At 34.5% G+C, this 13262-nt stretch overlaps 1 protein-coding gene and 1 long non-coding RNA gene across 2 annotated transcripts; one reads left to right on the top strand and one right to left on the bottom strand.

The window, feature by feature from the left end:
• The first annotated feature begins 9934 nt into the window (after positions 1 to 9934).
• On the top strand, positions 9935 to 12019 carry LOC116195199 (transcription factor LAF1-like). Its single transcript, XM_031524197.1, has 3 exons — positions 9935 to 10235; positions 10946 to 11075; positions 11184 to 12019. Exons 1-3 carry the CDS (start codon positions 10088 to 10090, stop codon positions 11755 to 11757), a joined length of 852 nt encoding a protein of 283 aa, XP_031380057.1. The 5' UTR covers positions 9935 to 10087; the 3' UTR covers positions 11758 to 12019.
• LOC116195201 lies at positions 10902 to 11529 on the bottom strand. Its single transcript, XR_004154595.1, has 2 exons — positions 11396 to 11529; positions 10902 to 11291 (listed from the first exon to the last, which is right to left on the bottom strand). It is a non-coding gene; the product is annotated as an uncharacterized LOC116195201 (long non-coding RNA).
• Positions 12020 to 13262: the final 1243 nt, after the last annotated feature.

Genomic DNA, 13262 nt, shown 5'->3' with positions numbered 1-13262 from the left:
TATATTATTAAAATACAATCCCATTATAATTAATTATCTATACCTTCCATTCATTTCATATTTCAAAAGTCAAACTGGTGGGCCCCATATATTTTTGTCTTCTTCTACAATCACAATCACAATCACAAATTTGTGACTTTAACTCCGAAAACAAACGCATTGGTATTGTCCATTGAGGATATTCAGTTGATTCTTGTCATCAGTGTCTTCACAATATGTTGTGTCGAAATAGGACAATTAAGAGCACCGTGATAAAGGCAAGGATTTGAAGGGAGAGCTATATTTTGTTTAGTTTCAGAGGAACTTCTTGTTTTCCTTTCCTTTCCTGTCCCACCCTCTCGATCAAATTCGAGTTCCTTCATCTCCGACGTATTCCTTGCAAACTTCAAACCGAGAGTACTGCGAGAATCTTTCCTGGAAATGGTTGGGCTTGCATGTCATACTTCTGCGGCACTCAATCTAAACTACTATGACTAGTATGAGCTGAGATAGGAAGTATTGCCAACTCCCTCTCTCTTCGGGTGGCTAGCAAGGCAGCATGCAATTTTTGATCCTTGAAATTGGGTTATTCATTACATGAATCCAATGGACTCGGGCTTGAGGAAATGGAGGAAGGACTCAGCTTTTAGCTTAGAGAATTGGATTTTGGGCCCATCGAGGTGAGTGTCTTTTCTTTCCTTCAATATAGCCAGGTCTGTGATTATCCACCTATAAAGACAAATGTACATTAATAGATGTCGCTGTATTGAACCTTCTTCTTCTTCTTCTTCTTTTTCCCTCATAAAAATCCTTCCATGTGGAAGGACTAGACACTGACCCGCGATGCATGGCACATATTAAAATTATGTAATTGAATAAAAAATGATTTAAAATAAAGGATTATGTTTTCTATTATTATTATTGTTATTTTTTGTTTGTGTTTATATACGTTATCATGTGAAGGTGAAAAAAAAAAAAGAAGAAGCGAGAACGCGAAAGGGAGGTTATGCACGGGATAGAAGGATGATAAGAGGAGAGAATGGGAAAAAATAGTGTGGATAAGTAGTGGGTAGTTATTTTGTGCAAATTTATTGATTTAATTTTATTTTAATACCTTATATATATTGGATTATATTTATTTTCATAGCTTATATTGGAAGTAAAAGTTATATAAAAAGATACTTCTCCCTTTATAGTAGTATAGATATAGATAATAGTATGGATAAAGGGGGAAGTACTAGCAATGCTGGAAGGACAGGATAAACGAAGATGGCGCTCTTTAAATTCCAAAACCTTCCCATAACCTTTAATCTCATGCTAAAATTAATGTTGCCCCTAGACAGTTCCTCATAAAGCCACCGCAAATAACCATCATTGGCAGTCGTGGCCAATTGTCCAAGATAGCCCACCAAATCTAAATCTTCCATCGAGTCCGTGTTGTATTTTATAAGCAACGCCTATTCAGTTTCGGCAATAAATGATTTGCAAATCGAAAGAGGCAAGAGAGAGAAGAAGAAAACAAAAATTTGAGAATGACTTTCATTGCCTTTTTTTTTTTTGGAGGTGCCACAAATAGATAATGACCTCATTCTTCCAGTTGCTTTCTGTCTCCACTACAATTGTCATGACTCGTGGATATATAAAAATGTGTCTACGTATTTGTAGACCCTATCATACACTTCATATATATTATTTATATATATGCATTCATATATATTCTTGTCTTGTCCCAACGATCATGAAAGAAACGTGAAAATTTATGTAACTAATTGATACTCGCACATTGCATGGTAATTCTTTATCATTTTACAACATTAAAATAAGTACATGACACATAAATGAATATGGTGTCATTGACATATATGCCACATAAATGAATATGTCTTTTTTTCGCAAAAATAAGCAATCGACAAATATGAGACACAAAAGGAATATTTTGTGTTGTATTTGGTGTAAGGAAGTTGGTTGGAGGTAGAGGAGATTTTTAAGCCAGTATGGTTGAACCTAACTGTTTTCAACTGTCCACGAGCTCGAGATTCTATGTGAGTAGAGGACTCACTGCAGAGTTGACGTCGATAATGCCCAAAGTTCAAATGAAGTACGCTCTTTCAGCGGTGTTCAGGTTTCCTTAAGTTGGTATATCGTCCAGGACGAGGTTTTGAGAAATCTACACCGCGTGCAAGATTAATTGCGAGCAACTGCTATGGAAATCTTTGAAACAGTAGACGAGGTCCAAAACTTGCATATTATATGGCTCGACAAGCCCACTCAAGTGCAGTTGCTAGAGAGCAAAACTTGCGCCCTTTTACTGGAGAAATTTGTCTGGCTATGCATCTGCTACTTGAAGCAGCCAACGTGATTGCAGTTCAAATTCCTCAATTGAAGAATGCCATAATCCGCCGCCTTCTAATGCTTGAGATTCGCACAATGTGGTCATTCTTACCATGTTAAAACTCTGTACATTCCTACATTATTTAGTAATTAGTACATTCTTTCATACTTGACAACTAACAAGGCATACTATAAGGCACCATATAATTTAATCCTTGGAATTGGGCCATTCATTACATGAATCCAGTGAGACTTGGGCTTCTGAAATGGAGAAAGACCTCCGAGCTTTTAGCTAAGAAAAATGGATTTAGGCTCATCCAGTTTAGTGTCTTTTCTACCTTTGATATGACTTGGTCTGGTAATTAATCCACCGTTTAGGTTAGACAAACGTAGATGGACTGGATGTCATACTGAACCTTCTTTTTTTCTCAGAAAAATTCTTGCATATGGTCGAAACAAAAGGATAAAGGAGGATAAACTTGGGGTGCAATGCTGACGAAGATGACACGGTTTTAATTCCAAAATCTTCCATGGCCTTTAATCGCATGCTTAAAATCAAACAAAATCTTCCATAGCCTTTAATCTTTTCGAGTCTGAGTATTCTACTAAACTTGAGTCGTACTCTATAAGCGATGCTTATTCAACGAATGCTTTGCAAATTGAAGGAGAAGTAGAAGAAAACATGATTTTTTTTTTGTTTTTTTAAGAACTAAAACACGAATTTTAGTACCACTTTGATTGCATTTTATTCTTTGGAGGGACCAAAAATAGAAAATGACCTCATTCTAACTGCGTTTAGTCTTCCTTCGACGGTCATGACTCATGCGTATATAAAAATGGGTCTACGTATTCGTAGATCCAATCATATATGTCATACATACTAATTTACATATACACACATTTCTCTGTATTGTCGTCCCAGCAACCATGAAAGGGACTTGGAAATTTATGTAATTGACAGTGTCATGTCTCATGGAATTTTTTGGAATATCACATTTTCGTCTACATTTATGACAATGATGGTTGCACTTATTCTAAGGTTGTTGACATTGGAAGCTTCCTCTGGAGCTTTATATATGTACTTAAACTCCCATTGGCTCGAACCTTAAATGATTAGTGCATAAACCGGGCAGGGCTTCAATCATTTTGTAATCATGTGGAGGAAGAGGGAGAATTAATCTTTTTTTTTTTTTTACAAATTTTAAATCTTTCGAACAAGAGATAATATAATTAGGTCACTGTCGTGTAATACTAAATAAATGGATTGGATTGTATATTTATCACATGACTACTTCTAGAGCGAGACGTTAAAAAATATCCCATGGTGGGACGCATAATTTTTAAGTCCTTCGAATGTTAAAAATTACATTTTACTTCTAGATGTTTTCGTCATGCCATAAGTTCATCGGGGCAAATCTGAAATTCGTCAAATTTTCGGGATTGATGACGCATCTTGAAAGCTAAACCGATTCAACAAGCGGTCCACTCATTTGAAACGACCACATAAAAAGCTGATCTACGAATCAATGAAGAAGAAGAAGAAGAAGAAGAAGAAGTGGGGGTTGGGGGAGGGAAAGGGGCTAGGGGGTGTGTGTGGGGGAAGATCCGACAGTGGTGGCTCGGGTGCTGGCCACCACCACCTAGACGAGGCAGCCTTTGGTGGCGTCGGTAGCCTTTGGTGGCGTCGGTAACGATTATTATTATTATTTTAACTTTATCTTATTTTATTCTATTTCACCTTTTTTGGCTTGATTTTATATTTCAATGTAACAAATTTTTGACTTTGCAATAATTATTATTTATTACAAAAAAATTATTTATATAAGTATAAATATTTATTAAAAATATTCTATAAAAATATTTATTTTTAAGAAATAATTAGTATTAAATTTATTTGCAATATCTTACAATTATTATATAAAAATATATAATTTTTGTCATATATACATGTAAGCTCAAGCCAATTATTACAAGCACCGAGGCTAATATCAAATATTGTCAATTTTGTCTCTTTAGCAGAACTAAATCAAAATATGTTACTACTAACAGTTTGATTAGATTGGACCCATGCATAAAGAGTTCAATATGTTATTATTAGTAGACCAATTTAAAATACAAATAACTATATTTATCGAGTTTTTATTCACTCTACTGTAATGAACAATGAGGATTACATAACAAGAAGGCACTATGCCGTCTAAGACACATTTGAGCCCCACAACTAGCTCATTCCCTACATTTGACATTGAACAAAGAAAATCCCTCGGTGAATGATTGATATAGAAAAAATCTCTCGTTGAACGGTCCATATGAATAAAAATTCTCAGCGACTAATTGATTTTTCTGAGCACAATAGTAATAAATAATCAGGTCAAGCAAATAAAAAAGATGTCCAACATAGCTGGTCCTTTTGGAAAAAAAAATAAGTATCGGCCTGTGCTAGAAATAAAAAATATAGTAAGCAATTTATTATACATACTATTTGGGGCCAATTTATTTGTTGGTTCCTACCAAACATGAAATCCTACTTCTATTAATTTATGAAGAATGTGTGTCGGCACGGACGACATGAACCCAGTTAACTCAAGCTAAAAAGTTAGAAAAAATAATTTATCATAATGATACAATGTTATATATAAATTAATACGATCATATTAATATCTATCATTTATATATAATATGTTTCTTTATATAATTTATTTTCTTTATCATATAAAAATAATTGGAACTAGCTATCTATCTAAGATAAATTGAAAATAAAGTTGATTATAAAAAAATATAATAATTTTAAATTATAAAGTTGGTTCTTTATTAGATCAAATAAATATGTTAAGTAAAAAACTATCTAGAATAAGTTGTGCTTTGGAAAACAAAAAATAAAACAAAATTATAAAGTTGATTTTTAAATTGTAAAATGAGAAGTAAAAATCTAAAATAATTGCAAAATAAGTAAAATAAATGAATATTTTTGAGATAATATTTACTATGTAGTTTATAATAAATATTATTAGTAATAAAATAATTTGAAAAAAAAACATAAAGCGCGTTTGCTGCGAAGAGAGAGAAGAAGAAAAGGGGATTGGATTTTGGTTGGGGGCAACGGCTTTTAGAGAGAAGGGGGGATTCGGTCGGTGGTGGCTCGGGTGTGGGCCACCACAGCCCAGACGAGGTCGCCGATGGCCTCTGATGGCGTTGTCCGGCCCGTTTGAGGTGGTAGTGGCCAACGTTGAGTTAATTTGGTTCATATACCGGTTTAGACTTGGCGATTGTGATCGGTCCACGTTGTAAGATGGACTGAAAACGATTTGATAAGAGCAAAATATGTAAATTATCAACGATCGAAATTAAATATTAAAATATCTAATAGATTATATTAGAATTTCTCTATATCACATAATTAACAACGGTATTTTTCCCCCCATAGGGGGTAATATATGTTCAGTACTCTAGGTTATATATATATACGGCAGTCTGCATATATATATTTTTCGTCCCTATATATATATATATATTTATATACTGATGAACCGTCCAAATATATTATTTCCCATTATCCTCATCATAGTGTGTGTATAAATATGTATATATACACATTAGATAATTGACTATAAATTTTAGAAATTTGCATTGCTGATATGCTTGCATCACTGGTACATCTGTTAGCTGAAGGTAATTACACGTACCTTGATAAGGGTAAACCGTTAGATCGAAATAATGATGCATGGAATAGTATCACCTAATTAATTCTATGAATGAAGAAATTATATGTGATATTTCGTTGCTCTTGCTCCTAATCAGTGCAAATCAAGGGTGTGGACACAGTTTCCAGTAAGAAGTACGATAAAGTGATACAATTACACGCTGCCTTCTTATATATGATATATGAATATATTTATCAATTATTATTTATTTAAATATATATAAATTCTCTATCTAGGTCACAACAGACATTAAGTTCCAACTAAAATAACTTAAAAATATATATAGAAGGGTGCTTGGGGACCAGGAGACAAAAATTATAGACAGAGAGATATATAAATACTGTAATTAAGTTACCTAATTAATAAATTAATTAATTATTACTGTGAGCTTTAAAATGTATTGAAAAATGGTAGTCACACGCAGGGATTTTACATCATGAACATGATAGTCAATGATTTTCATGTCAACTTCATCCATCATCACAAATAATTAACTCTGGAGTTCTCTTGAAAATACTGCATCACCCTGCAAATTCGCAAGCGATATGGTAAAATAGAAAAAGGAAAAAAAAAGAAAAGGAAATAAGAAGTTCTATGATCGTTTCAAATTATTACCGCTTGACTGATTCTCATATAGTAACTGTTCAAATAATGGTTAACTGCCGTGAAATTAAGATTAATTAATTCAAGAGTTCTAATCGCTTTAAGTTGATTCAGCGGCTGATAGGACATTGAAACGAAGGCTAATTCAAGTGCCAACAAGTCCTCTCTAGTCTCTAAATATGCATATATAAAATAATGTCAAGTGACTTTGCATTCAGATACCTATACGGGAATAAAATTAGTAATATACTTCCAAGTTAACAAACATAATATACATGAATATTATAGCCAAGAAAGTACAAAAATTTCGGTTTTCTTTTTGGGTGACACATCAACTATAATATATACAAGTCAGAAAGCGATACGAGAGGAAGTGCAACAACGTCATTTTTAATTTTTTTTTTTGTGAAAATCTCAACTTGTAATTGATTTTTTTTCGACTACTCAAAAAATTTGATATCATTGATGAAGTCATGGTCATTCTTAATTATTATATTATACGTACTAAAAACAAATTTCTCAATCGTGGTCGAATAAATATTAAATGTTTTTTAACTACCGATGTATGAATAAATGTTCAAACTTCAAACCAATCTAAAAAAAAATGTTTCAACAAATTAAAACTCCTCCATAAATAATAAATAAATTATTTTTTTATTAATTTCTTCAAAGATCCACACAACGCGTTGGTTTGCAACTAAATTTTAATTAAGTCAACATCAACATAATTTTCCTTTATTGATTAATAATACCAAATGCTAAAAAAAAGTTAAAAAAAAAGAGAACCGATTAAGTTCCCATATGGCCGTTGACTTCAAACCGATGATGATCACCGTTGCTAAGCTAAGTGAGAGCCAGCATTCAATTGGCTTTGAACAAGCGTTGCTCAGTTATTTGACCAGTGGATTAACATCTGTCAATGATTTGGCTATAATTATTATCTTATTATTAACGTTTATAAACAAGCATTAATCCTTAATTAATGTGACTAAGACCAGTCCTTCTATTCTTTTATCAATCATCTTTTTTGTTTGTAAAAGGCATGAGCTAATGAAGTCAGTAACTAAATTGAAAAGGTCAAGAAATTAACGGCGGGGATGGCAGACGTTAAGGTAGTTCTAGAAGAGATAGCATCGTTCATCGCGTTCACCCATGAGCTAAGATGCAAGGGGGGCATTATATGCATGAATATATATATTTGAGAGAAACAAAATTAAAGAGCAATGGGGGTGGATAAAACAAAAACATTAATTGCGACGAATACGATCAAATAGAAAAATATAGAACTGAGCAGCATATTTAGTTTAATTTGACTTTGCAAAAAATTGTAATCAATGGACCGGAAAGGTTGTAAACTTTAAGAAACCATCGATGAGGTGAAGTAAACCGCATTAGACGACAATACGATTAGTAGGTGGCAAATATCTTCATTTACTTAATCATCAAATTAGTCGATGAGTGGTCGGTTTTCGCAATTCAATCTGCCATTATTCAACTAAATTTCCCACTCGCCCTACATCGAACTAGCTAGCACACACATAATCATATATGTCACTCATTTCTTCCTTTTAATGATTTAATGTGAATGATAAGGTGTGCAAATGTCAGACCTATATATATATATTTTTTCCAGAGGATTTTTTTTCCCTCTCAGTAATCAATGAATATCCATTGATATAAAAAATAAGTATGGGAAAAATGTCCAAGATGTTACATTATAGACCGGAGGGAGGGCATCTTTCAACTGATTACATTAACTGAAAAATATTACAGCAGCAACTTTATATTAGAAAAATTATAGTATATGGTTTAGTAGGTAAGAGAGATAATGGGCAATTTACTGATACAGAGAGAGGAGTCGGTGGATTCTCATCCAAAAAGTTTCGGGGAAAAAATGTATTGGACAACGTGCATGTGTGAAGAATGAGCTAGAGAGTTTTGCGTTTCTCGGTGCACGAGTTACTACTAGTTCATGATCAGCGACACCAATGACGGGAATGATTATAAAATTGTTGGGTGTTGCATTCAAGTTTTCAATCGCGATTTGCCCGAGATTTTGTTCCTTATTTATTTATTTATTTATTTATTTTAATGGCTAACTAAAAGAGATAATTATTGCTTAATTATGTCATTTTTTTGGGTGGAATTAATTATGCGATTTATGTAGTACAAAAATTCTGAGAAAATCATGGAGAAAAATTTTGTGCTTTATTTTTAAAACAAGCTCGTGGCTCTCGCGGGGGCTCCTATAATTAAGTTTATAACATAATGGCGTTTCATTGACCAAATTCTCCAGTAATCTTTTACTCCTTTCCAATTTTCTACACAAAAAAAAAAAAGAGAGAGAGAGAGACAGAGACAGAGTTTCCTTTCCCATTTTCTACATATCTCGCTACCATCTTCGAAATCCAGAAAACTACATTTTGTATATCAATTTTTTTTTTTGCATTATTTAGAATTTATAATGATGTAACAAAAAAGTAGCGTACTCTAGCTCCTCGAGCTTAAATCTTATCTCGGAATGCTGTGGAAATGTGTTTCTTACAAAACCACCAGAGAAGGGAATTACAGCATTTTAGTCAGTCATTATCAGGTTTTGAAATGTTTAGCACATGAACTAAATATACTTGATCATGAATACGGAGAGGGCGCCAAGGTGAAGAAACAAGGCATGCTATATAGACTTATTACAGACGAATATATGAAAATGACGTACATATGAATACTTTATTTAAACCTAGCTGTGATATATATATATCTGCTAATTAATGCTAATATAATTATTGTTGAGTTTCCCCGTTTGTGTGGAATCAAAAGCCAGAGGGAGGGACAAGATCCTTTTGGGAATACGGAGGGAATATCAAAAAGGATCATTTTTTTTATTCTTTTGATTTCCAAAGAGAATTCTTCAAATTCCATAACCCAATTACTAGTGGAGAAAAGAAAAAAATTATTTATTAATTGAAGATAAGAAAAGGAAGTGGAACCAACCGACCCAGAGAAATTTAGGCCAATTATATTATTTTATAAAATGGTCAGAAGGTAATTGCCTACTTACATAATTAAATCCGAGAAGCGTGTCTCGTAGAAGATTCCAAAGCTGCCCAAATTGAACTGTTATTGATAACTAAGCAACCCTTCATTCATAGGATCATAACAAAGTGGCTCAGATTGAAGTTAACAAAGACAAGTTCATACTTTATATATATATATATATATATATATATGTAGGATATATTTTTTGTATATTGTATAGAATAAAATATTGATGTTCCACTCTACCAGTATTATTCTTCTTCTAAATATTTTGCAAAACCATTCTCCTAACTAATTCTTCCCCTCCCTTTAAATGCTCCACCCATGATCCCTTTGATCCCAAAACAAAAGGCCCTTAATTCTCTCTCTCTCTCTCTCTCTCTCTCTCTGTGTCTAACTTCATCTCTACATTAGGTAATAAGGCCTGGAACTGGGCAATGCGCTGCAAGGCCACCGATCAGAAGGTAACCAAGCAGAAAATGAAGCACAGGAAGGGGCTGTGGTCACCGGAAGAAGACCAGCGGCTCAGAGACTACATCCTTAAGTATGGCCATGGCTGCTGGAGCTCCGTCCCTATTAATGCCGGTAACTGACTCAGCCATCAACTCATCGATTCACCAATAAACTTAACCAAGGAACAGAACCAATTGTGTAGCCATGCACGCTGGTTTACTATTCATTCTGACCAATATATAGTATGCCATTGCCAAGTGATGATTAATAATGATGAGAAAGTTTTCTCCTTAATTAGAACCTCATAGACTTACATGTTTGCTTTACGAGAAGTCTTCTCCTTTATAACAATTTCATTCCACTCCATTTCATTCTTTCATACCAAATTTAATTGCCCTTATTAATTAGTGATCTATGTAAAAAAAGTTCTCTGCATCTTTTTATTCACATTTGAAATATCCAAGTGTGTCTTTTATTTTTTCCGAAGAGAGACAGGTCGGAGGTTTAAAAATGGATTATCCATATGTATAGGTTCACCTAACTCCTGTAACTAAGCTAATCAGACAAACATTCATTTGTCCAATAATCACTGACCATTCGACAATTTTCACACTCGATGGTTGACATAAAAATAATAGAGAGAAATGGACAGTCCACATTAGAATATAAGCACTCCACCTCCAGTGGTATATGTATATATAATGTTATATAACGAATTAGATAATGGACATTATATAAGTAGTCTTATGGAATTAATGTATGTAGACTGGAAAAAAGCAAGAAAAAAAAAAACCACGATTTATCTGAACTGCCCTCATTATTAGAATTGTACAAAAACTCAGGCCTGCAGAGGAATGGCAAAAGCTGCAGATTAAGGTGGATCAATTACCTGAGGCCCGGGCTGAAGAGAGGGATGTTTACGGTGCATGAAGAGGAGACTATCCTCAATCTTCATCGCACATTAGGCAACAAGTAAGCCCGAGAATGCCTATTAATTAAGTCTTAAAGTGAACATACATCAAAGGTCCCTCAGTTCTGTCAAAATCTCTGATATATGGGCGTGCTGCTTCTATGATTCAGGTGGTCTCAGATAGCACAGCATCTGCCCGGCAGAACTGACAACGAGATAAAGAACTGCTGGCACTCCTATCTCAAGAAGAGGGTGGCAAAACCTGAGCCAGTGGAGCCCTATATGAAAAGCGAATGCAAATCAGATGCTACGGATTCTTTGTCCTTCCAGGAAACGAAACATAAATCCTCTAGCAATCGACCCACGGACGTAAGCTCCTTACCTCAGGGCATTGTCTTTGCGGAGTGGCTGACCCTTGATAATAATACTAATGAGAGTGGTCATGAGGGGAGCTTCTCAGATTACTATCCTCACTATGGAGATGGTGATCTAATGAGAATGGCCTGTGCGGAATCCACGGATTGCAGCGCAAACTTGTTGCAGGATTCTCTCCTACAGAATGTTATTCTACGCGATGTTGATAATGGAGCTTTCAGAGGTGGGGATCTGATCGACGAATATTCTAATTATAGGAAGATGGAGGAACAGAGATCACAGAGTGGGCTCCTATTAAATTTTCCATCAAGGGATTATATGTTCAGCAGTAATGAGTATACAATGAACAGTGACTTGATGTACATATGAGGAGAATTAGTTTTTTTTTTTTCCCCTTCTTTCGGTCGTAAAGGAGGCACGTGGGATGAGGAGATTTAGTCTGTTTTATATTGTGACGAGGTTGTTTTACTTCCAGAATAAAAGTGAGATTTGTTGTTGATAGACAAAATATTCAATTTGGTTTTCGAAATATTAGGTTGCCACAATTTGATGTCTCAATGAATTTTGTCAATAATTTGGTTCTCGAAAGATTAGTTGGCCAACAATTTGATCAGTGTAATTTTGTCAACAATTTGGTCCCTCAATGAATTTTGTTAACAATTTGGTCCTTGAAATGTCAGTTAGCCAATAATTTGGTCTGGTCTCCGCCAGACAATTAGTCCCGATGTTATTTAACCGTCGACGCCATGACGATAATCTGACCGAAAGTTGATATGGCACCTCCTTAACGAACGGCTATTGAGAAATCATTTTTTTAATCCCCAGACCCGATATGATATCATTTTGGTAGTCCGTCCCTCCTCCCCCTAACAACCCCACTAAAACTAAATGAAGTCGTTCCACCCCCCATTCTACCAAAAGATGTTGTTCACATTTTCACCCCCTTAGCTCTGTAAATACCGCCATTCCCCCTCCCCATTTCAACCCTAACTTCAAAAAAATTTCTGCCAAGTGTGAAAACACAGTGAATGAATGGCGAAATCAACAACTCCATAACGTGTTGCGTACAGGTTGGACCACCTCGGTTGATTCTAGGTCAGTTGAGATACCAGTTTCCGTTGTAGAAGATGGGGGGTGAGACAACCAAAACGACTTCATATCGGCTTTGGAGATTAAAAAGTCAATTTTTCAATTACCGTTAATTAAGAATGTGCCATATCAGCTTTCATGTTAGATTATCGTCACGGCATCAACGGTTAGTTAACGTTGGGACTAAATTGTCTAGCGGAACGGTCTTTTGAGGACCAAATTGTTGGCCAATTGATCTTTCGATGATCAAATTGTTGGCAAAATTCATTGGGGGACCAAATTGTTGGCAAAATTAATTTTTCGAGAACCAAATTGTTGACAAATTTCATTGAAGGACCAAATTATTGACAAACTAATTTTTCGAAGACCAAATTGAATGTTTTATTTATAAAGTAATTTTACTAAGACTAATATAAAACTCTTATAAATCTATATATTTTAGGGGTTTTTACCTCAAATGGGCCATGGTTTACTCGTTTTGTCAAATCTATCATATGTTTTATTTTTGTCAGATATATCCCATAATTTACTTTTTGAATCAAATATATCCCGGCGTTATCTTTTCCGTCGACATCTAACGGTCGTGCTGACGTGGCACGTGGAGAGATAGTGGACCCGACTTGCCACGAGGGCGCCAAGTCAACATGGCCGTTAGATGTCGACGGAAAAGATAACGGCGGGATAGATTTGAAACAAAATGTAAATCATGGGATATAACTGACAAAAAAAATATATGATAGATTTGACAAAACACGTAAACCATGGGTCATTTTAGATAAAAACTC

This window comes from Punica granatum, chromosome 2, assembly GCF_007655135.1.
Source record: "Punica granatum isolate Tunisia-2019 chromosome 2, ASM765513v2, whole genome shotgun sequence".
Lineage (NCBI taxonomy): Eukaryota > Viridiplantae > Streptophyta > Magnoliopsida > Myrtales > Lythraceae > Punica > Punica granatum.
Note: the sequence above shows the minus strand (reverse complement) of the source record. Positions and strands in the feature narration are given on the sequence as shown.